Source organism: Gadus chalcogrammus, chromosome 6, assembly GCF_026213295.1.
Source record: "Gadus chalcogrammus isolate NIFS_2021 chromosome 6, NIFS_Gcha_1.0, whole genome shotgun sequence".
NCBI classification, from domain to species: domain Eukaryota; kingdom Metazoa; phylum Chordata; class Actinopteri; order Gadiformes; family Gadidae; genus Gadus; species Gadus chalcogrammus.
In genome coordinates this window covers 16,791,285-16,812,183 of record NC_079417.1, presented here as the reverse complement: position 1 = coordinate 16,812,183, position 20,899 = coordinate 16,791,285, and the positions used below count along the sequence as shown (strand labels likewise).

The 20,899-nt window shown below is 46.9% G+C and overlaps 4 protein-coding genes across 8 annotated transcripts; 1 reads left to right on the top strand and 3 right to left on the bottom strand.

Moving 5' to 3' along the window:
* Window positions 1-223: 223 nt before the first annotated feature.
* Window positions 224-5,681, bottom strand: LOC130384788 (deoxycytidine kinase 2-like). Of its 3 annotated transcripts, XM_056593135.1 has the most exons (9): window positions 5,601-5,681; window positions 5,368-5,429; window positions 4,603-4,784; window positions 4,363-4,472; window positions 4,091-4,287; window positions 3,604-3,751; window positions 2,884-2,999; window positions 995-1,094; window positions 224-793 (listed from the first exon to the last, which is right to left on the bottom strand). In XM_056593135.1, exons 3-9 carry the CDS (start codon window positions 4,721-4,723, stop codon window positions 767-769), a joined length of 819 nt encoding a protein of 272 aa, XP_056449110.1. In that variant the 5' UTR covers window positions 4,724-4,784; window positions 5,368-5,429; window positions 5,601-5,681; the 3' UTR covers window positions 224-766. The 3 variants fall into 3 exon arrangements, with proteins under 3 accessions (XP_056449110.1, XP_056449108.1, XP_056449111.1); XM_056593133.1 differs by lacking the exons at window positions 5,368-5,429; window positions 5,601-5,681 and having other exon boundaries at window positions 4,603-4,991; XM_056593136.1 differs by lacking the exons at window positions 224-793; window positions 995-1,094; window positions 2,884-2,999; window positions 5,368-5,429; window positions 5,601-5,681 and adding an exon at window positions 3,009-3,210 and having other exon boundaries at window positions 4,603-4,956.
* A 72-nt stretch (window positions 5,682-5,753) lies between these two features.
* tcn2 (transcobalamin II) lies at window positions 5,754-8,673 on the bottom strand. Its single transcript, XM_056592791.1, has 10 exons — window positions 8,467-8,673; window positions 8,275-8,342; window positions 7,772-7,949; window positions 7,486-7,658; window positions 7,202-7,357; window positions 6,949-7,118; window positions 6,692-6,863; window positions 6,411-6,594; window positions 6,212-6,330; window positions 5,754-6,108 (listed from the first exon to the last, which is right to left on the bottom strand). Exons 2-10 carry the CDS (start codon window positions 8,330-8,332, stop codon window positions 6,047-6,049), a joined length of 1,272 nt encoding a protein of 423 aa, XP_056448766.1. The 5' UTR covers window positions 8,333-8,342; window positions 8,467-8,673; the 3' UTR covers window positions 5,754-6,046.
* Window positions 8,495-12,125, top strand: ccdc117 (coiled-coil domain containing 117). Of its 3 annotated transcripts, none has more exons than XM_056592794.1 (6): window positions 8,495-8,825; window positions 9,232-9,400; window positions 9,533-9,580; window positions 9,730-9,987; window positions 10,315-10,461; window positions 10,779-12,125. In XM_056592794.1, the coding sequence occupies exons 2-6, from the start codon at window positions 9,255-9,257 to the stop codon at window positions 11,026-11,028; spliced, it is 849 nt and encodes a 282-aa protein (XP_056448769.1). In that variant the 5' UTR covers window positions 8,495-8,825; window positions 9,232-9,254; the 3' UTR covers window positions 11,029-12,125. The 3 variants fall into 3 exon arrangements, with proteins under 3 accessions (XP_056448769.1, XP_056448768.1, XP_056448767.1); XM_056592793.1 differs by having other exon boundaries at window positions 8,496-8,934; window positions 9,530-9,580; XM_056592792.1 differs by having other exon boundaries at window positions 8,497-8,825; window positions 9,530-9,580; window positions 10,779-12,124.
* LOC130384554 (trichohyalin-like) lies at window positions 12,065-20,876 on the bottom strand. Its single transcript, XM_056592789.1, has 22 exons — window positions 20,687-20,876; window positions 20,268-20,360; window positions 19,410-19,490; window positions 19,043-19,112; window positions 18,677-18,839; window positions 18,504-18,596; window positions 18,296-18,393; window positions 17,838-17,949; window positions 17,492-17,617; window positions 17,065-17,178; window positions 16,717-16,908; window positions 16,383-16,478; window positions 16,115-16,216; window positions 15,824-15,979; window positions 15,577-15,708; window positions 15,388-15,408; window positions 15,021-15,253; window positions 14,401-14,527; window positions 14,240-14,323; window positions 14,001-14,161; window positions 12,843-12,909; window positions 12,065-12,740 (listed from the first exon to the last, which is right to left on the bottom strand). Exons 1-22 carry the CDS (start codon window positions 20,841-20,843, stop codon window positions 12,477-12,479), a joined length of 2,742 nt encoding a protein of 913 aa, XP_056448764.1. The 5' UTR covers window positions 20,844-20,876; the 3' UTR covers window positions 12,065-12,476.
* Window positions 20,877-20,899: the final 23 nt, after the last annotated feature.

Genomic DNA, 20,899 nt, shown 5'->3' with positions numbered 1-20,899 from the left:
AACGCAACCTCCATCTCAGTGGAGACAAGAAGTGAACTAGGAGAAATAGGTAGAGTATTGAAGGAGCCTGGAGAGGCAGAGTGCTGCTGTTTCTCCAGGAGTCTGGGTGTGGAGTGGTGCTGTCAGCAGAGTGATTCCCAGACAGGCCTCTTTATAGGGGACAGCTGCCCTTTGATGACCCCCTGACCATCCCATCTGAAGGGCTCTGCTCCTCACAACAGATCAGAGGGGCGGAATCAACATCTAGCCAAGGTCATTGTCCCGTCAAACTGGCTGCCTTCTGTATCCATTTTATTGGAGTACTGGATTCTTTGATTTATTTGATCATTTACATTTTTCATGAGGCAGATAAACTATTAAAAAAAATATGACATTCAAGAGGACCAATATTGGAATACAAATGTTTTATTGAAGGTTATTCACAGGATTATGGTTTTCTCCCTTGGGGTTCGATTGGTTTACTAGATTAAAAACTAACTTATTTTACGTAACAATATTCTGCATTCAAATATAGTACAACCTTAGAAAAATCCTTTCTGTTGTCTTTCAAAAGTAAAAACTATTAAATTCATTGTTAAAAGCTGCTTCTACAGCAACTTTGGAGGTATGTATGGTCCCAAACGGTTTATAGCAAATAATACAAACAGCACATACTAAACAAGAAAACACATTTTCTATCAGATCCATGCCCTTAATGATGAGGTCTAAATGGTAACAACTGGTCCTTATTGGTATAGAGTGTAGTGGCTGGATCAGAAATCTTCTTTCATAACCCACTGAAGAAGTCCTTCACCTGTGTACCGAAAACCAGACAATCAGGATCTCAAAAGAGCACATTAACATAAAAGAATCTCGCTCAAATTAACTCAAAGGGAATCATGAATCATTGAATCATGTCTGTTCATGCAAAAGTCAGTTTAATGTAAGAACTTTTCAAACAGTATCGCCTGCTGGTTAAACAGGGAACTGAGATTTATGCACATAGATTACCTACCTTTACTATAAATTCATCTCTCACAGTTTGATCACTCAGAAACTCCACACTGGCATCCAATTCCAGTACTGGTACATGTTTTAACTTCTCAAAATGTAACCTAAAAGACAGAGACAAAACGCTATTAGATCATGAATATTTACGTTGTTATATCATCATTAGTTCTACTGGACATCAAGCACAATCAATGGTAAAGGCTGTGAGGGCAAAGGAGGACTTTAGCAGTTATGTGGTCTATATTCCCCACCTCTGATATTAGCAAAATAATGTTAGCTACAAGTACCTTAAGGGATTATGAATATTTAATGTTGTATTTATAACAAATTATCTATTACAATAACCAGAGTTTCCGCGAGTGCGTTGCATGCGCTCAACATCTAGTTGTAATCAAACCCATAGTAATAATGTGGAAACCCCAGTCGATAATCGAACAAATTTCTGAGCGCATAATATAATAAAATTTTGCCCATAATGTTACAACGTATAACATTTTGGTTCACCTATTACGTAATGAAGCAAGCATAATCATTTTCTACCTCTAAGCCGTTTTCACACGTTTTTGCCGCATTTGTAGATCAGTAGATTCTACATGAGGGTGATTCACACTTAATGCTTTATATGCCGACATCAATGTCGTTCAGACATCAGTAGAATCAACGGGGGTTTAGGGGGCTGGGCTAGGGGCGGGATATGACATAGGGTCTAAGTTCACAAGAGGCGGGATAATATGGCCGCTGTCACTGTAGTTTGTTTGATTTGACCATAGACAAAATGGAGGCAGAACAGGCAGAACTCGTTAAATGTTGCTAAAATTATGCATCATATATTCCGTTGATTCCACAAAATCCGATCATTGATCAATGAAAGATTGGAGAACGAGTTAGAGACAAATAGAAGAAACGACGAAGAAGAAAGGCGTCGCGAACGACTGGGTTACTACCAGAGAAAGAGAGTTTATATTTTTGCTTAATTTCATATATCTAACACTTGGACAAATGTAGTTGATTTCTGTGTTTAACTGAGAAAACAGGAAGTGGAAGGACGGGACCCTATAATGTTCAGCTGACTGTTGTCAGTAATAATAATTAAAAAAAACATTTTCTCACGTGCAGCTGTGCACGTGTAAATTTTAACCATTCAGCCAACACAAGGCAACAGGCTGATTATCATTTAGGGGGCCACTCAATGACAAGCAGAAGGGTCAACACGCCCACTGAAGTGGTGTGAGAAATACCGACTTTCTACTCCTCATTCACATATAAGGTAATTTACATTCCTTACGGAGAAAATACTACCTCAGGGGTATTATTATTCAAGAGATTTTCAAGGTAAAAATGTCAGGATATGTTGTTCACACATACGGCCCATCAGGAGAATATCAGGACTTCAATTTGTCAATTTATGGGTAACAGGGGTAATTGACCCCACTCACTGCACACTCCCTGAGCCCCCCTCCTGCCCCCCCCCACTCACTGCACACTCCCTGAGCCCCCCTCCTGCCCCCCACTCACTGCGTGCTGCGCTCCCTGAGCCCCCCTCCGGCCCCCCACTCACTGCGTGCTGCGCTCCCTGAGCCCCCCTCCGGCCCCCCACTCACTGCGTGCTGCGCTCCCTGAGCCCCCCTCCGGCCCCCCACTCACTGCTCACTGCGCTCCCTGAGCCCCCCTCCTGCCCCCCACTCACTGCGTGCGGCGCTCCCTGAGCCCCCCTCCGGCCCCCCACTCACTGCGTGCTGCGCTCCCTGAGCCCCCCTCCTGCCCCCCACTCACTGCGTGCTGCGCTCCCTGAGCCCCCCTCCGGCCCCCCACTCACTGCTCACTGCGCTCCCCTCCTGCCCCCCACTCACTGCGTGCGGCGCTCCCTGAGCCCCCCTCCGGCCCCCCACTCACTGCGTGCTGCGCTCCCTGAGCCACCTCTCGTGCTGCATGTGGAGCTTCTGCAGGTAGTCCAGCTCCACGCCGCCCTCCTCCGGCCGCCCGCGGCGGCCCAGACGCTCCATGCACTTCTGCGGTACGGAAACGATATGACCGTCACATCCCAGGACTCGGGGAGCGGTCAGTGGAGTTAAACCCTCCATGGGCAGATTTGAACTCGAAGGATGAACCGTCTTAGCACTAGCTGCAAGCCTGAGGCAAAAAGTACTAGTAGTGCTCTGTCATCTCTGAATGGCGGTGTCAATGTGGGGCACAAACTAGTGCCATTCTGCCGGCTGGGAGCTGAGTGGGAGATGATGAGATGATGATGATGAAGCCGCAGCACATTGTTGTTAAAGGTGACATGTTATACCAGGGTGATTAGTAATAGGATGTGAATTAATTCATATGACATTATTGAAATGTCCAGGTCATTTTAAGCTATGAGATTGTTGAAATGTTACGTATTTAACAATAATATGTTTATATGTTGAACTTGTCTAGTGTCACGTCAACAATATTGTAGAATAGATTAGTGATAATATCTTCCCTCAAACATATAATATAAATATATATTTGAAATGTTATTGCTTTGGCTGGCAGAATACAAAGTTTTTCGTACTATTCAATTTAATTAACAACAGATGCAATTCTTAAAAATTACATTTTGATTGACATGTTGATGTATTGATATACCTGAGGGGAGGCTTTGAGGTAAATTATGCCCTCGAGCTCCAACTGGGGGCCAAACTGCTCCACTAAGAAGGTGTGCCAGTCCTGGTAGACCGCCCACTCAGCTGGGTTTATACAGTCAAGTTCAAAACTGTTCAGGGCAAAGATGTACCTAGGAGGGGAAAGAGTCCATTAAGAAAACATTTGGCAGAGAAGTGAACATTTTAATGGCATCAATAATCATACACAACATTGAAGAGGTCTGTTGTGTTCATTCATTAGTTACACAATACAACAAGGGTCATCAATTACAGATGAAATAACATCAGTTATTGCAGTGATACGCATGAATTATGGTAATAGTAGTCTTAAGACAAACAGACATCACAAACTGTTTCTCCACTCTACTACCCATGACTCATAAATGCAGCAGATCAATAATTAGTGTTACAAGCAAGCAACCACTGGTTTGTCCTATGACGACAACTGTGTGAAGTTTCCCTTTACGTACCGGTCACTGTAAACAGAGCGCTCAAACACCTGGACTGGGGTTCCCTTTGAGCTGAGCAGGTGGGGCGGTGGAGGCTGCAGCTGGGTCTTCATGCGGCTCATGCAGGAGTAGGTCTGGAAGGTGTAGGACCAGCGCTGGGGGTCTTCGTACATCATCTGGAGCAGGTTACCTACGGTCTGCTGGGGAGCCCCGGACCCCTGATGGTGACATGATGGCTGGTTAACTTGTAAATACGGGGATAGGGATTAACTGAAAATGGTTGGCAGATATACCTCGGAAGGTCTGCTTTCGATGCTTTGCCACTTGCTGACCGGTTCTTGAACGACCTCCCAGTCTGAGCTGGCGGACTGAAGCAGCTTGGCAAAGGTGGACTTTCCTACAGCTAGTCCGCAAAATATCAATCACACGGGAGCATTTACATATCATAAGGTATAGTATTTTAAATAACGTACATCCATTCTAAATTATGGGTTTGCCTTATGTTATGTTAGATAAATGTACATGAATTGTACCGATGTTGCCCTCGATAGACACTCTCCTGACCCGAGCTCTCCCATCTGGTCTCGGTCCTGGTCCGGTACTTTGAAGGCCTCTTGCTGGACCAGAGGAGCTCGGTCCTGGGGCAGCACTCATGCTCTTTAAAGCCAACGGATAATGGGTTGATTTGCCCACCAGACTCGGGCGCAGAACTCTGCTAAATGATAAATATGAGGAAAACATTTCAAAAGGACTGTTTACATGACAGTTAGCAGTTAGCAATTTAAGCTATTTTTAAAAGAGCATGTAGGAAGACGAACATCACGAGAATCTGTCAACAAGTAATACTAATTATAACATGCGTCCAAAGCTCATGTTTGGACCATGATCATGACAGGAAGCTAATGAACCGGAACCACAACATGGCCCAGCAGCAGGATGAGTCCGGAAGCACTCGTCCTGCTGGGCCGTGTTATGGAAAAATATTTTCTAAGTAAAATTCCCCTTTAGCGTTCGGTACTTAACCTTATAACCTTATATATATATTATAAATATCTCATGTGACTGTTTGTTAAATTTAAGCAAGCAAGCGAAAGAACTATCACAATGGTATTTATATTATCTGTTGATTGTCAATACTACACATTGTCAATACTACACACATTACTACACACATTTAAGCAACCAAGCGAAAGAACTATCACAATGGTATTTATATTATCGGTTGATTGTCAATACTACACATTGTCAATACTACACACACTAAATTAAAGGTATACCAAATAAAGTCCTTCATTCACCTTTAATGAAACCGCAGATCCGGAGCCTTGGAGGTCTGAGAGATCCAAGAGGTCTGGGAAGTCTGAAGAGGTCCCAGTAAGTAGTACCAGGCATAATAATATATATAGATAAACATTTTACCCCAATGAAATGAATGCATGCAATTGTAAATATTAAAAATAATTTCACATTTGAGTGATTTGAAAACACGAGGATTTAAACTCGCAATGTTAAAGATTGAACCCATCCATACCAGTTAGTAGTCGGTAGAATTTCAAAATTCCACACTGTTGTGTTCGATCTGACTGGGTGAGCAGCCGGGACTAGTTTTGCTCAGCTGGGAGGGGTGGGTGGGAGGGGCGAGGTGAGTGGGAGGGGCTCTGACAAACAGGTAAACAAAGAGAGGGACTGGCTGGCCAGCATTTTTTATTTGAAGTTTATAGTTAGTCTAAAATCACATTTCCATACATTGCTTTTCAACATATAATGGCAGCAGCATGACTCAACATGCCTTCAGTTATAATGTTCATCTTCTTCATTCCTGTTATATTGCTATGAAAATATTACACTTTAGACATAGATACATACAGAAAAATAAATCGAAATCCCTTTGAAAGTTGTTGAAGTAGACTTTGAATGATCCAAATCCCTCCATGGCAGAACTTGAAGAATTTGTTGCTTTCGTAGTCAGGTTTGACCTTAGTACTCATTGTTTCTGATGATGATCACATGAGGCCTCTGGATCTTAAAGTCATTGATACCTAGCGGAACAAACAGGGCACACATTACATCCAAGTTAGGAAAGTTAGACCAGTTATTGTGTTGGTGAGGTGAGCTGTGAGACGATCGCAAAACTTATCTTACCCTCAGAGAGAGGGACACCATCGGAGAGGAGGAGCCAGGCTCTGCGATCGCTCTGCCTGGCATGCTCTCCGTTCACGTTGCTCAAGAAGGGCCCCCACTGGGTCGGCTGCACCTCGAATCTACAGCCAACAGAAGAGGGGCGGTTTGTAGCGGTGGACCCTAAACATTCCAACAGTCTTCATGCTAGACCTGGACTCACGTGAAAGCAGTGTTCTCCGCCTGGAGCAGTTCCAGAGCGTACAGTAACGAGGCCCCCATCGGCACATGCACGGTGTAGGTTTGGATCTGTTGGTCGGATTTCACCACCTCCACAAACACTTCCGCCTTTTGGGTCGGCAACGGAACCAAATCCAACTCCACCGCCGGCTCCAGCACCAGATTATCTACAATCCAACCAAGCGGCAATTGAATAAGAACACGAGCTAGGTCATTAAAACACAAGCTTCCATTCACTATGTGGTCGACTCAGGGATCCTTTACTCTTCTCGTTCTGGCAGTTGATGTTCTTGAGGTCCAGGTAGGATTTGGTCTGCAGGCCGATCAGCGCTGAGGCAAGGGCCCTGGGGTTCTGATACGTGCCTCTCTGGGCGTCCGCGCTCAACCTCAACAGGGTGGAAGACAAATCCTTCTGGCTGCCCATGGCTACCAGAGCCTAGAAAGCAGCACACACACTGGTTTTACTGGCACTGTGTGTGTGAATAGAGGCATGACTTAATAAGAGGAATAGAGGCGGTTACCATGATGGCTATTGGCGTGCTGTACTGGTTCCCGATATGAAAGTCTGGTCTAGTTGTCTCCAGCCTGGCCTTGATCTTACTGATGGCCCTATCCAGAGCAGCAGCGTGGTGAGGGTAGAAACCTGCGTTCTTCTCACAGCTGAGGGCCATCCCCGCCATAGCAAGTGTGTCTGGGGAGGGATGGGATAGAGTGCCGTGGTAAAGTGGCCGTAGTTACTGGTTAGCGTCACGCTAGTCAGAACTGTGATCTCACCAGTTGAGCCCTCCACTCCCGCATCAGAAAGGGAGCCGCGTTGAACAGCCGCCATGAGATGAGAGGTGAGATGGCCGTTGACCCGGACACCGGCCAAGCACAGTGCCAGAATCCCTCCAGAGAAGTTGAAGTAGTTGATTAAAGGCTTCGCACTGTCTGCACAAAACAATGAGAGAAAATAACAAATTAATTAATAACATTTTGGATAGAAACGGTCTTCCTTGTGTAATGATTGTTTTATGTTGAAATGTATTTTGTATAATTGATAGACAGCAGGAACTTACGTTCAATACTCTCTTTCTCTTTATGCATTTGTCTCTTGAGGTGAGTGATCAAGGAGGCGCTGCTTTGGTCGTTGACAGTGAAGGTGACCGAGTTTGCGTCGGTGCAGGAGGCCAACAGACACATGGTGTACTGAGACAGCAGCCCCACTACCGGCTTCCTTTGCGAGAGAGAGCTATGGGGAGAACATCTCTCAGTCAACCACTGTACTGCAAATCATACCAAGATCTGACAAAATCCATACATTTGCAGTTCTACTTCAACCTTAAAAGGAAGAATCCGGACTACCGTTGAATATCATTGTGCAAATCCGTGGTTATTCTATTGAGGTAGTTGGTCTCGATGGCGTGGTTATGGTCACTTGACAGCCGTAACGCAAGGAAAATAGTGGGAATGGGCAAACCCTGCGCCGTCTGAGCAGACCGCAGCAGCTGCTTGTTAAGGGACTCGGTTACCAAGTCGCTCCCTGAAAACAAAACGTAACGATGTTGCCAATAGATAATAAGGTACAAAAGACACGTGAATCACTCATTCAGAGAACATTGCATAACAGAAGAGAAACTCGCTGCCTCAGCAGTCACATGCCCCGAGAGGACAAGGAAAGAGCGATGACTATGATAACAATAATCCGAATAATAAATAGCATGGGGATGTCAGTAAACATGCATTTATCTTTGTACTTTTGAGGGATTCGGTGTAAAACAAACATATTGGTTAGACTAAATTGAATCAACAAATGGTTAGACCAGGAACTTTTTTCTACAAAGAACAGACAGTGCATGATTACTTACCGCATGTTTTAAAAGAAACAAAGGCCAATATTCCTGTAAGAACGACCAAACCCTGCATGTTGGAGACCCTGAAAAGAAAAGTGTCATTAGGACGGATCCCTGAGCGCTTCAGACACAATTTACAAAATGTGATGAATACAGCTGTCCCGTGTGTAACAGTGTTATATCAGCCCTGCTATCCCTCCGCCTTACCTGGTTGGGAGAACGACTCCACAGTGCAGTGAGGATGGGAAGTCTCAGACGATTGGGGATGGGAAGTCTCAGATCAGTTTAGTGTAGCTGTCACGTGACTGTTGTTTGAGATAAATGCCTTTTGGTGACATGACACTTAATTGAGCTATGTCATTGCAGACCACATGACCAAAGGCATGATCAGATCTGCTGTCGTCCCTCCTCCTCTCGCAGCTCAGCTTCCCTGTTCAGTAGATGAACTACATTTCCCAGAAATCCCTGCGGTGCAGCGTTAACTTCAGCAGCTTGACGACTTTCTACGGCGACTTCCTCAGCTCTGTAAACTGCGAAAGTGTTTACACGTCGCTCACATAGTTTAGGTTTGTATCTTCTCGCCTTGTAGCGATATTTCCTCTATTGATTCTAAAGGTTGTCGATGTCTTCTAATGAGTGTTAATGTGGAGCTGGAGCGCTGAGGGGCGGGTCAGCGTGAGTCTGTGTTGACTTCTAATGTTGCTCATATTCTACTATTACATCTGGAGTTTATAGATATCAACATACCATTACACGTCGTTATGACTTATGAATCACTGGGCCGCCCGGGTGCGTAGTGGTCGGTGGACTGTTGCTCTGTCCTCGTATTGTCCTGATGGTCCACATTAGCCGCACTCAGACACCATGTCAATAGTAAATGTGTTGAACATCCAACCTGATCTAATGTTGATGTTAGGTTTATAACCTAGCCCGAACGTTGATCTGATTAATGTTGACTCTCTTATCTTACAGTGTTTACTTCGTGTCGGGTCGTCATGCACCATTCTGGTCCAAAGAGCAATGAGCTGGGGGTCCTGCCGGCGATGGATCAGTTCTCCGGCCTCGTCAGCCTTCCTGAGATCATCTTTGACTTCAGTCATCCAAGTTCCTCTGGTCATCAGAGAGGACCACCGTCCAACAGGTAAGGATACCTAGCTTCTGCTTCTCAGGAAGGGGCCACCCGTCTCTCAGATTTCTGTCAACATATTAGCTTAATAAACACATTTTATACGTTTTGTGATTCGTTGACTCATTCCCGTTTTTTGTCCAGAAGCTGGGAGAGACGATGTCTCCGGAAGCACAGGAAGAGAAATGATGATAAGTGCGTGTGCTCTACTCTGTTTGAGAATGTGGTCGATCTGCCTCGATAGAGATGAGATACAAGAATAGATGTTACTTGAAGTTCTATATGATTTTTGAGATGGTCAAACTACCATCCTTAGCCAGTAAACTAAACCTCCTGTCTTCCAGTGAGTACGTGGCAAAGAGGAGGAAGTTGGTGGAGGAGGGAGCGGCCCTCTCAGAAAGCTCCAGCCCAGCGGATATCTGCTCCGGCTGGACCCCAGCGAGCAGCTGCCCTTCTCTGTCAGCGCCAGCAGCCAGTCCCCCTCCTCCCCACCAGGAGGGGGTCTTTCCCCAGAACCCCCCAGCCCCGGGCCGTCTGGAGGCGGAGGGCTCCTGTATGGAGGTGGACGCAGCACAGAGGAGGCTCAGAGAGATCGAGGACAGGTGGGCAGCGCGACGCCGTCTGGTTTGGCTCCGGATGGAGGTGCTACTGACTGTCCTTAGTCTTTCCACCAACCAGACGATATTGATATGATATTCAGAGTGTGTCCTGCTGCCTCTGTGCTGGGGCCAGGAGTATCTTGCATTCAGTAGACTTGATGTGTGTCAATCAGACACTCAGACAGCTTGAACCTGGTAGAGAACTATGGCTTGGCTTGGCTTGCAACATATTTGCAAATAAGTTGCAAACCAAGCAACTCCTCTAATAAAATAATGAATAAATGCATTATTTCATCATGACTTTTAAGCGTTGATCGCTTTGTTCTTCAGAATAACGCTGGAGGATGACGATGACGACGAAGACTTGGACGTGGAGCCGTTTCCTAGACGTCCGGTGCTGGTGATGTCAGAGAGTTTGAGGCAGGGCCTCCAACGGGGAATGGGTGACATCCTGCCGCACAAGGTGGCCCAGTCTGTGTAAGTCCTCCTTTAACGGCGCACCTATCACACCCCACGCCACTGAACATTGTTACAAAATCATGGTCTTCTACACAGGGCAGTGTTCACAATGTGATATTGTACAGTTGGAGATTTTTGAATGATTTGATGTACTACTTGTAGGCTAGTAAGTGTGATTATGTATAATACAAGCTAGAACATCTGCTAATAGACTAGGAACCATAATCACGGCTTTCCCATGCAGAGGTCCCCCTCCCAAGATGGAACCGGTAGGGGTCCAAGGAACAGACCCAGGTTCTTTACAGTGGTACTGTAATGTAGTGCTTCTGATGCAGGAACCATTCCTGCATGGAGCTGGTGTTGTGGCGCCCGCCGGACGACGCACTGTCCCGGAGGCTGAAGGACTCCCTGCAGAGGCAGCAGCGCAAGAATCAGACGGCCAGCCGACAGCCCCCGCCCCCCTGCCCTTCTCCTGGTCCCCCCAGCGCCCCTCCCGTGGTCCGCCCAGCTCCCGCAGCCCCCTACCGCCCTGCGTACAGTTTCCCCGAGGCAGACCCCTCTGGAGAAGAGGACATGGAGCTGTGACCCTCCCCCGGGAATCCGTGCCGGGCGAGGGCAGGAAAGACTGCAGAACCACAGCCGACCCTTAGAACTCCTGAACTCCTTACTGTCCAGCAGTGACCCTGAAAGGCGTCTCAGTTTGGTGTTCCTGGTCCAGCCGACCGTGAAGCAGGTCACTTTGTGGCCGTGTTTCGCTCTTTGATGTCTGCTCTTATGAAACCGCTTCAGAGACGTCTCAAAACTCTAGAAACCTTCACGGAACCGATTTCCTTTGTTTCACAGTCTAGTGGGCTCAGTCGATGCACTTTGATACAGATTCAAATACTCGTTTTGCCAAAGCCTAGACAGCCTAGCACACTTAAATACTAGCTTGGATGTTCAATCCTTTCGATCTTTGACTTAATCTGTTTGTGATCAGCCTTTGAGCGTATCCACATAGTTGGTAGTTCCTCTCCCCTTTCGCTGGAGCATGGCCGTGTGTTGGAGATGTCATGTGAAAGTGTTCTAGCGTTTGAGGATTGATGAGCGTCTTTCACCCAGCCTCCACCGATTTGATGACATTGCGTTTTGGAAAGTGTTTTATGATTTGAATGTATACTTTTATGTATTTGGCATAAACCCTGGTTAAGGGTAATAACCAGTCATTGAGTGTCACTTTATATACATGTTTCAATTTAAATAAAATCGGTTATATTATTTATTATTAAATATTGCATTTTGCCCCCTTATACAAATATCACCACAACACTGGTAGTTAAACAGGGTTTCTCCTTTAAGGTAAAATGAGGAGCATCAGGCATGAAGCCTGATGCTTCATACCCGTAGTTCACCCTGGGCAGTGAAACGATAAAGTGCTGATGTATGGAAGGAAGAACCCAGTCACCCCGCACTGGGTCAACCTGACCCTGAGCTGTTCTTAGTACGGGACACGTGTCACCATAACGCCTCGTAAAGCTCTGCTTTAAGTAGTGAAGCTGCTCCATGTTAACGGCACACCTTGGATGGACCTGTGCTCAACGAACACACACACACACAATGAGGATCTGTGAGCGTGTACGTACGCTCACACTGATCCTCATTGGAGAGCTTCCCTTTCGGGTCCATTTAATGAGCTGACTGTTCTCATGGGTATTGGAGATGGACTTTATTCGGTTCCTAGTCAACGTACTGCTGAGCTGACGGTTTACATCTGAACACCTTATGCAGCCATTCCCACATCGACGCAACCAACTCTTCCTCAGAGAATTCAAAGATGGTTGCTCCAAATGAACCAGCAACCTTTCAGTCCCCAAATGAGCGGCTCATCCCTCTGCGCTATGAACTCATAAATCCTAATATGGCTAATAGTCGTCCATTTAACATGAATGTGATGTCTTTTGCAATGTTTCACACATTTTCTTTAATAAGGTCAAAAAAAAAGATACCAACGTCTCATCACAGGATAGTAAACTGAATGTCAGACTAGTAAGACCTCAGCTTACTAAGGGACAGGCGGTCCGAGTCCTCTCCACCGGGGGCCGTACCGTCTCTAGGTAGGACCCCAAAAGGTCGCTGCCCTGCCTGGGCGGAGCGGGGGAGGGGCCGCTCTGGCCCTCGGCGCGGAGCTCTCGGATCCGGCTCCGGAGGTGGTGAAGGATCCTCAGGGAGGCGGGGTCAGAGGCTGGGCGGGGGGGGGACCCGGGTGCGTGGCAGGAGGGGTCTGCCACCAGCCGATGTCCCCCAGAGTCGCCCGACGCCTGATGGGAGGAAGCGAGGACCAGAGAAGAGTTTACCGTTCTCCTCGTGAACACAGGAGGTAGAGAGGAAGACGAGGATGACTCATAGAGCTTCAGTCCCACCTCGCCCGCCAGGCTCGTCGCTCCATCAGGCCTCCTGGGCTTCCTCTCTTGGCTCCTACCGATCCGTCTGGATAAATACACAAAGAACCGAATGGCTCATCTTGCAGAGCGGAAAACTGGAGGAGAAAGACTTTGAAGCTCAGTTATAACTCAGGAATAGGTTAGTTTCTAGGCACAAATAACGGGCTAGCACATTGACATTAAGCTATCACAGCATATTGAACCTTTTGTGTACCGAGTGTTGTTATAAAAAAGGTAAAGAGATAAACCAAAACATCGCAGAGGGACGTATCTACTTCACACCTACTGAATATCTTGTCAGGGAAATGTCAAAAAGTATTTTAAATATACATCTCAAATTCAGCTTATAAACTCAATCTTGGAAATATTTGTAGGGGTGTGGACAGCGCTTTGACTGGCTCTGAAGAGGCCCTTCCACAAAGCATGAAACAGGTCAGTACTCAGGGACAGTAACAAGTGACTGCCTCACCTAAGGAGCCAGCAGGACTCTAGACTCTAGACTCTACCCATTCAATCTACTTATAGGAATAAAAGGAAACCGATATAAATATAGTGACATTGCAATGGACTTCATGGAACATCCTTATCTTACCTTTTTTACCCATAATACCAAAATAAGAAGTACATTACAGGTATTTATTGTCCATCCCTTTACTTTAAACATGTCTTTGTCATGTTTTACAACACGGCTATGACACTAAAATAATATGAGTGAATTCCTCTCTGGTCACCTCCCATCAGGTGACAGCAATCAGAGGTTAGACTGCAGAAACTATAAAACGTGGGTTACTGTTTGATTAATTTATAGGCATGCTGATCCCAGGATACCTGCCAAGTTTACTAGCTGTTCCCTGCACTTGTAAAATGGCAAATTGAAAGCAGAACAGATTAAAAAATTACAAGTACAGAAGCTTTTTGTATCCTTCTCCTGAATTCAAGGCCATTATGTAGGAAAAAACTTAATTCAAAGTAACTATTTTTCAAAGTAATTTCAGAATTAAATAAGACACTTAATATTTCAAGAAAGAACGAGGGGTAGAAGGTAAAAGACGGCAAAATGAGAAGAACGCCAATGATCTGCCAACATGTGACCTGGTGGAGGACGCCAGGACTCTGCGCCTCAGTGGAGCGTCTTACCTCTCCCCCTCAGCTGGGAGCTCCTCCACAGACCCGGTCAGGCTCTTCAACCGGCCCCTGCTGCTCTGGACCTGCCTCACCTCCTGGTCTGTGGCCTGCCGTTGCCTTCGTAGGGAGGCCCCGGGCCCCCGCCTCACGCTGCTCAACTCCTCCACGTGCTCCTGCCCCGACAACAACACGTGTTGACCGACACATGTTCCATGTGGAGGAATATATTCTACCAAATGATACTCTCCTACCTGAATGAGACGCTCCTTCAGCGAATGCAAGGCCTGCTGTTTCTCCATCTCCATCTCCTCCCTCTGGATACACAACTCCTGCTCCTGGATAAACACCCTCGCATTGTAACTTATATACTGATTTCACACCGTAAGACCTACTGCAGTTACAGTCAGCACACCTGGGCGTGCTTCAGTCTGGAAGCGTTCTGTTTCTGAGACTGCAGCTCCTGGTGAAGATGGTGGATGAAGTTCTGTAACTGCACCCTCAGATCGTGCAGGTACTGGCAGGCCTGGGCTGCAGTAGGACTGAAGACACCTCAACCTCAGAAACACTTCCACCAGAGGGTTTGAGTTTTCAGAAGCCAATGTGAGCGCAATGTAGTCCCGTTAGCTTGTTGACATCGTCACGGGATAAGCCCTCCTTTAATAAGGTGTCTCCAAAGCTTGGTTCAGATAGAAGTGACATGTTCATAAAGCAATAGTTTGACACAAAGTCAGTGCATATAAACCTAATAAAAACGTTGAATTGTGTAGACATCTAAAGGTTCTGACATTTCTATCCCCCACAAAGGGGACATGACGTTAGTACCAACAAAGTATCCGTACAACCTGTACTACCCGTAGTACCAGTATGTGCAGGTATGGTTTCCCAAGCCTTCTAATGGACTAGCATGCTTATGGTTTGCAGGCTAATGGTTTATGCCAATATAATATAAATGCATTTCTATGAAACTGGCAAAGGCCTAAGTGCAACATAAAATACAACATCGATATATGGACTTAGGGGCAGAGGAGGCACCTCTGAGGGAGCTGCGTGGGCTCTCCTCTGGATCCTCCCTGGTCCACCAGGAGGCAGAGCTGCTGGCCCTCGGCCACCAGCCCCTGGGTGACCTGTCTCAGCTGCTGCTCCAGCATGGCTGTGGTCCTCTGGTGGCTCTCCTCCCTCTCACCCATCTCCCGGCGCAGCCGCTCTGCCTCCCTCTGCGCCAGCTGGCCTGTCTCCTCCAGCCTTCGCAGCCTCACGGCAAGCTCCTGGCAGCACAACTCATCAATTCACCTCAGTTCAAGCAGGTCGGGAGTGGAGCTGTCATGTGTTGTTGTAACCACACAGCATCGCCTCAGAACGTTGATTCAAATATAAATCTTGATTCGTAAACAATTTTTACCTTAGAAACCACCTCATGGTTCTATGGGGAAAAAAATGCCATTCTTTTGTTCCATCTCTAACGTCAGGTGCCATGAATGTACGTTGAATACGTTATACACATGATCATTATATTCCTGGCTCCTTATCTTTGCACTGTGGCCAAACTCACTAACAGCCCTGTAGAGGGTGTGTGGATGGTGTTCTGCACCTGCTCCATGTGTCTGCGTTGTCGCTTTAGCTCGGCACGGCGCTCCTCCGTTAGCGAGCTGTGTAGCATGGCTAGCGCCGCGTCCTGCTCTCTCTTCTGAAAACAGCACGCTCCCTCCAGCTCCTCTACCTTCTACAAAACCAACAAGAGGAACCAACCATTTATTTAATATCAATGGTGAGAAAAACAACTACATTCGGTTCCATGGAAACATCATTGCTGAGGACCTGATGGAGACCCGACTTACAGTCTGCAGCTCGGCCGCGCGTTTCTGAAGAGCCTGAGAGTTCTTCCTCTCCTCCTCAAGGTTACGCCTAGCTCCCTCCAGCGCTTCCTGGTTCCTCTCCTGCAGCTGCTGCAGGGCAGCCATGTTCTCCTTCTCCACCTCTGAAGCCTTCCGGACCTGAGGGTTCACACACACATGCACGTCAGGAAGAGAGTCTGTTGTACCTGGATGATGGTACAACGAGTATCCCCACCATGAGAGGAATAGATGAACGGAAAGATGCATGGATGGATTCTAAATTAATATACTAGCCTTTTCTTTTGCTTCATCATGCATCTGCTCTTCCCGTTTCTTCCCAGTCTCTTCCTGCTGGTGCAGAGCCCCCCTCAGCCCCCTGGCCACGCCCTCGCTCAGCTAGGACACAACAGGCCTCAGGTTAAGGGACTCCCACAGTCTGGTCCAAATGGAAACAACAGGGAGTCTGCCAATCGTCACCATTTCTTCCATATGACATAAGGATTGTAGCTCATTCTTATTATACTGTTTCAAAAGTGGACAAAAGAGAAGAAAACAAAGACACCTTCAGGGAGGTTTGAGCAGACTCCAGCTGCCGTGTGAACACCTCAGCCTGTTCCCTCAAAGCGAGGTCTTTCTCTTCTGCCACCATCTTGCCTACCTGGAGAGAATAACAGAGGCAGCGTGGAGTCACCCTTCAGAGTATCAATATTATTGACATTCTCAATATCACTATTATTTCCGTCTCTAACTATGACTCCAGTTTCAATACCAATCTGTTCATTCATAGTTTTTTTTTTTCCATTGGTCCATCGATCCACCTTCCACTTATTTGATTAGAATTGTATTATGTGCAACAACTCCACCAGATTTCTACCTGCATCCGGCTTGTGATATACCTTGCAGTGCTGGAGTGTCATTGTTTGGAGCTCCCCCTGTAGGCTGTTTCTGGCAGCACGCAGAGTCTCCTGCACTTCCTGGGCGCAAATTATCTGAAGGTCCTTTTGGGATACAATCTTCTCCAGGGAGCCCAGCCTCTCCTTACACTCAACCAGCTGGCCCCGCAGCCCCCCGGACCCCCGCTGCAGAGCCTTGGGGAGTGAGTGAGTGAGTGCGTGAGGGAGAGAAGGGAGGTCAGGTTATTATGGGATGTTTATTTTAAAAGAAAAAGCAGCAAATTAACATTGTTCAGCAATCTGTACCCGAGCTCCTAACACACACACAGTACACTTTGATTAAGTTCCTACCACCACAAGCTCCTGTTTCTGCCTCTGTTCCTCCTCTAGAGCCTCAATCCTGGACCTCAGCAGGCCCTGCTCCTCTCTGGCCCTCTGGAGCTCTTCCTCAGCCTCATCCAACCGCTGAACACAACCATGAGCATGCAACCCGTCATCACCCAGAGACATGTTAGAACCATCAATAGAACCATCGTTAGAACCATCATCAGGACCATCAGCACCGGAGACACGTTAGAACCATCAGATACACTTTAGAACCATCAGATACACGAACCATAATCAGCCAGATAGACGTTAAATAAAAGACACACATTATGACCCTCATGATCCAGATACAACACCCTCTAGAGACACATTCAAAGGTGTGAAAGTGTTAATGATGAGCTAGTGAACCTCACAGAGCGCTACATACATGTAGTGTAGTTCATGCTGTTACCTCCTGCATGGAGTCCAGCTTGTCCCGAGAGCGTCGCTTCTCTGCAAACAGTTGGGTTTTGGTGGAGTCCAGCTGCCGCTCCGTCTCCAGCCTCTCCAAGATGGACACCACCAAACCCGGCGCTTTCTAAAGCACCAACGCACAATCACATTTTCTCAGTTCATGTATTTAATTTAGATTTTGATTCAATGTTTGGTCTCAAAAAAGTGAGAAGATCAGGGAGATATAGATAGACACACAGAATGACCAATAATATAGTATTTAGATTGACAATACAACATTAAAGAACACTATAAAAGACGGCCTGACTGTCAGTAGGACACGAGGGAAAGGGGCAGCATGATACCGTCTCTGCGTGGCAGCCATCTTGGGTCATTCTGCGCAGATTTCCAGGCTCCTCCTCCATGTCCCCGATTGGCTGGAGACAGGACTCGCTCCTCAGGCCACACAGCTGAAGACTACCACACATCCCACCTTTACTCAGGAAGACATTTCATCACAACTCATCTTCACTTCAGTCTTTCTATTCATCAAATAATAACTATCACAAACAAATATCAAATCAGCACCAAATAAGACAGCCATAGAGAAAAGATGATGATCAAATAAAAGGTCCAAACTAACCAGTTATTTAGATAAAAATCTCTTCCACTTACACCTCACCTCACAGTCGCCGGTTTAACCCCGGGGAGTTCCTACATCTGAGAACATCATGAGGACAGTTCTCCTCGTGTGTTGTTGCATAAGAACAGTTTTCCTGCGGGTTGTTGCATAAGAGCAGTTCTCCTGTGTGTTGCTGTGTACCTGGGCTTTCTTTCCCTCAGACGGGTGTCCAGTTTCTGTCCCTCCAACTCCATCTGTGCTGTCTCGGTACAAATCTGGGCCAGCTCCTGCAAAGCATGCTGGGATAGGACAACACTGCCATGAACTCCACAGGAGGGATTCTGAATGTACTATTCCGTCAGAGTTACTGTTCCCACCACAGGAGATCGTGCTGTGTTCGGATCTGTACCTTTGTTTTCTGCTGAGCGTCAGAGATGGAAGACTCTGACTCACGCAGCGCTTCTCTTCTCAGCTCCAGTTTCCCCTCCTCTGTTTCACACTTCTAGAGCACAAAGTAAACATGAGTTCTTTACTGTAGTCAGAATCTACAGTTCTGATAGAGATGGACTGGGGGGTTCTCACATGGCGGAGAGTCCTGAGAACATCCTCCATCCTGGACCCATCGCATTTCATCTTCTCCAACTGGACTTCTAGGGTCATCTTAAGCTGGGTCTTACTCCTGCGGCTGCAGTGCCCTTCGTCTGTGTCCTCATCACCCTCATCCCCATCTGTAGACTGCCCGTACCTGGGACATGGCAGGATATATGGACAGAGATGTGTGTGTGTGATGCAGGGGTCCGACTACACACCTACCCAGTCCAACTCCAAGGCGGATTAGCCAAGCCTGATGCAGTAAAAGCCTAATTCAACATGGTGACCGTCGTGAAGACCAGGACGTCACGTAGTCCTGATAGACTGATGACCCACAGAGACCAGGTCTAGGATTACCTGGGGGTGGCTCTCCTAGTCTGCCTTGCTCGGCGGAAAGCTGAACCTCCGTCACCTCCTTTTCCGGGAGCTGAAGAGTTTGGGAGTAAATGATGGAAAATGTGTGATGGAGAGGGAGCTCTTTAGTGTGGAACAGAGGAGGAATGGTTTCCGACTCTCCAAGCCGGTTGACCCCGGACATGTTCTGATGATTGAGTAGTGATTAGCCAAGCCTTTGTTATCATGTTCAACCGTGTCTCGGAAATTACCAAATGTCTGCCGGGTCACGAGGCCCTCTCATAGTCTCGAGGTATTAACAGCTTGTGGTTTAGTAGACACAAGGTCTGTTGAGTAAGGTGTATGTTATCTACATGTTATCTACACATACCTGGTGTGGGTGTGTGGTCATCACTCCGGTCGCTGCAGTAGCCCTCCGTGTTCTGAATGGATGGCATGAACGACGGCCATCCTGAGGGATCAAAGCAATGATATCCACTCATCTTCTATCTCCTTCTACTTGTAATTACATCAGATATAAAAAGTAATGTGTATTGAGGTCCAAGCTAAAATGATGGGGATCCAGGGACAGATATACTCTGTAACCTTGCACAGTAGCGGCCTCTCAGGGCCAGAGTTAGTACTAAGTACGAGTACAAAGAGCTTGGCTCACTGGCTATTGGCAACACAGTGATGTTGACACAATATTTAACATGAACAGCTACAAACAGAACAACATTTATTCAAAAGCATGGCATGTCGTCAGGTCAGAGAGATATTTGGCATTAGTTATGATACTAATAAAACAAATTGGTTTTCCACTTGACTGATACTTGGTCAAGTGGAAAACCTTTTTAGGCCGGCCACGACCATATTAGGACATTTCCTCTCATATTATTTGTCGACCAAGGTTGAATTGTATTGAAGATCCCCCGGGCAGAGTCGTTGATGGCTTTTACTCCATAGGCATTTAGTATCTCTCGTACATTTGACCTACAACTTGACTTTTATAAAAGTGGCATTCCTGGAGTAATCGATTAAAGGTTTTAAAGGTATGGAGGTTCATCCTTTCTGCTCCGGGCTCAGGTGGTCCTACCTGTCCTGCTGCAGAGGGTCTGAGGGAATGGCGGAGGGCAGACGGAGTCAGACCCCCACATCGCTCCACCTCATGAGGAAGAAGCAAACTAGCGTTCAGGAAGAACAGGGAACAGGAAAGTGTGATGGCTTAGCACCGTAGCAGATCAGTTACCTGCCAGACCTCTGGGCTCAGGACAAGGCCCCTTGTTCCGCCGTCCTCTGCTCTCAGGGTGGGCGGCCTTGTGGCTGCATGGTGGAACCGGGGCTGGAGGAACAGAGGTCCCTGTTTCATTGATCCATCATACCTCACACATGAGTTGGTTCAAAACATTACTTGCTAACGGTTAGCAACCTATATTTAACCCATTTTGAAATACTGAAATTACTCTATTATTGCAAATGTTTTCCTCAAAAGAGCCAGAGAGAGACAGAGCCCTGGGGATTATGGTACACACAATGGACTGATGAGATAGTACAGGTCTTTAAAACAAGCAGCCTACATATGCTGTTGAGACAACTGGCTATCCTACCCTGGTCTGGAGGACAGAGGCCAGAGGTTAGCCTCCATCTGCTGCTGAAGGGCTATCCTACCCTGGGTGTCTGGAGTCGACAGTCCGGGCCGGCTGCTGATGTAATCGCAGGTCTTCTGGGAACCTCGCTGTCTCTGCCCGGCTTTAGTTTCCCCGCTTCCTTGTCTTTCTTCCGTCCGATGAACATCACAAGAGTGGCGTTCCTCAGAACTCGACATGTTGTCCCGGCCGTGGGTCTGGGGTGGCTGAGGAAGAGGAGGATGACGAAGAACAC

What these genes read in the sequence shown, in the direction of transcription:
- LOC130384788 (XM_056593133.1), bottom strand. Translation starts at nt 4,810, where the DNA reads ATGTTTTCCTCATATTTATCATTTAGCAGAGTTCTGCGCCCGAGTCTG. An exon ending in CGCTCTGTTTACAGTGACCG is followed by an intron (nt 3,752 to 4,090) that starts GTACGTAAAGGG and finishes TTCCCCTCCTAG; the next exon opens with GTACATCTTTGCCCTGAACA. An exon ending in ACCTCAAAGCCTCCCCTCAG is followed by an intron (nt 3,000 to 3,603) that starts GTATATCAATAC and finishes TCCGTACCGCAG; the next exon opens with AAGTGCATGGAGCGTCTGGG.
- ccdc117 (XM_056592793.1), top strand. Translation starts at nt 9,255, where the DNA reads ATGCACCATTCTGGTCCAAAGAGCAATGAGCTGGGGGTCCTGCCGGCG. An exon ending in AGAGGACCACCGTCCAACAG is followed by an intron (nt 9,401 to 9,529) that starts GTAAGGATACCT and finishes TTTTTTGTCCAG; the next exon opens with AAGCTGGGAGAGACGATGTC. An exon ending in CACAAGGTGGCCCAGTCTGT is followed by an intron (nt 10,462 to 10,778) that starts GTAAGTCCTCCT and finishes CTTCTGATGCAG; the next exon opens with GAACCATTCCTGCATGGAGC.
- LOC130384554 (XM_056592789.1), bottom strand. Translation starts at nt 20,843, where the DNA reads ATGTCGAGTTCTGAGGAACGCCACTCTTGTGATGTTCATCGGACGGAA. An exon ending in ACTAGGAGAGCCACCCCCAG is followed by an intron (nt 18,840 to 19,042) that starts GTAATCCTAGAC and finishes GCCATGTCCCAG; the next exon opens with GTACGGGCAGTCTACAGATG. An exon ending in CCAGACTGAAGCACGCCCAG is followed by an intron (nt 14,324 to 14,400) that starts GTGTGCTGACTG and finishes GTGTTTATCCAG; the next exon opens with GAGCAGGAGTTGTGTATCCA.
- tcn2 (XM_056592791.1), bottom strand. Translation starts at nt 8,332, where the DNA reads ATGCAGGGTTTGGTCGTTCTTACAGGAATATTGGCCTTTGTTTCTTTT. An exon ending in CAACTGCCAGAACGAGAAGA is followed by an intron (nt 6,595 to 6,691) that starts GTAAAGGATCCC and finishes GTTGGATTGTAG; the next exon opens with ATAATCTGGTGCTGGAGCCG. An exon ending in TGGTGTCCCTCTCTCTGAGG is followed by an intron (nt 6,109 to 6,211) that starts GTAAGATAAGTT and finishes TTGTTCCGCTAG; the next exon opens with GTATCAATGACTTTAAGATC.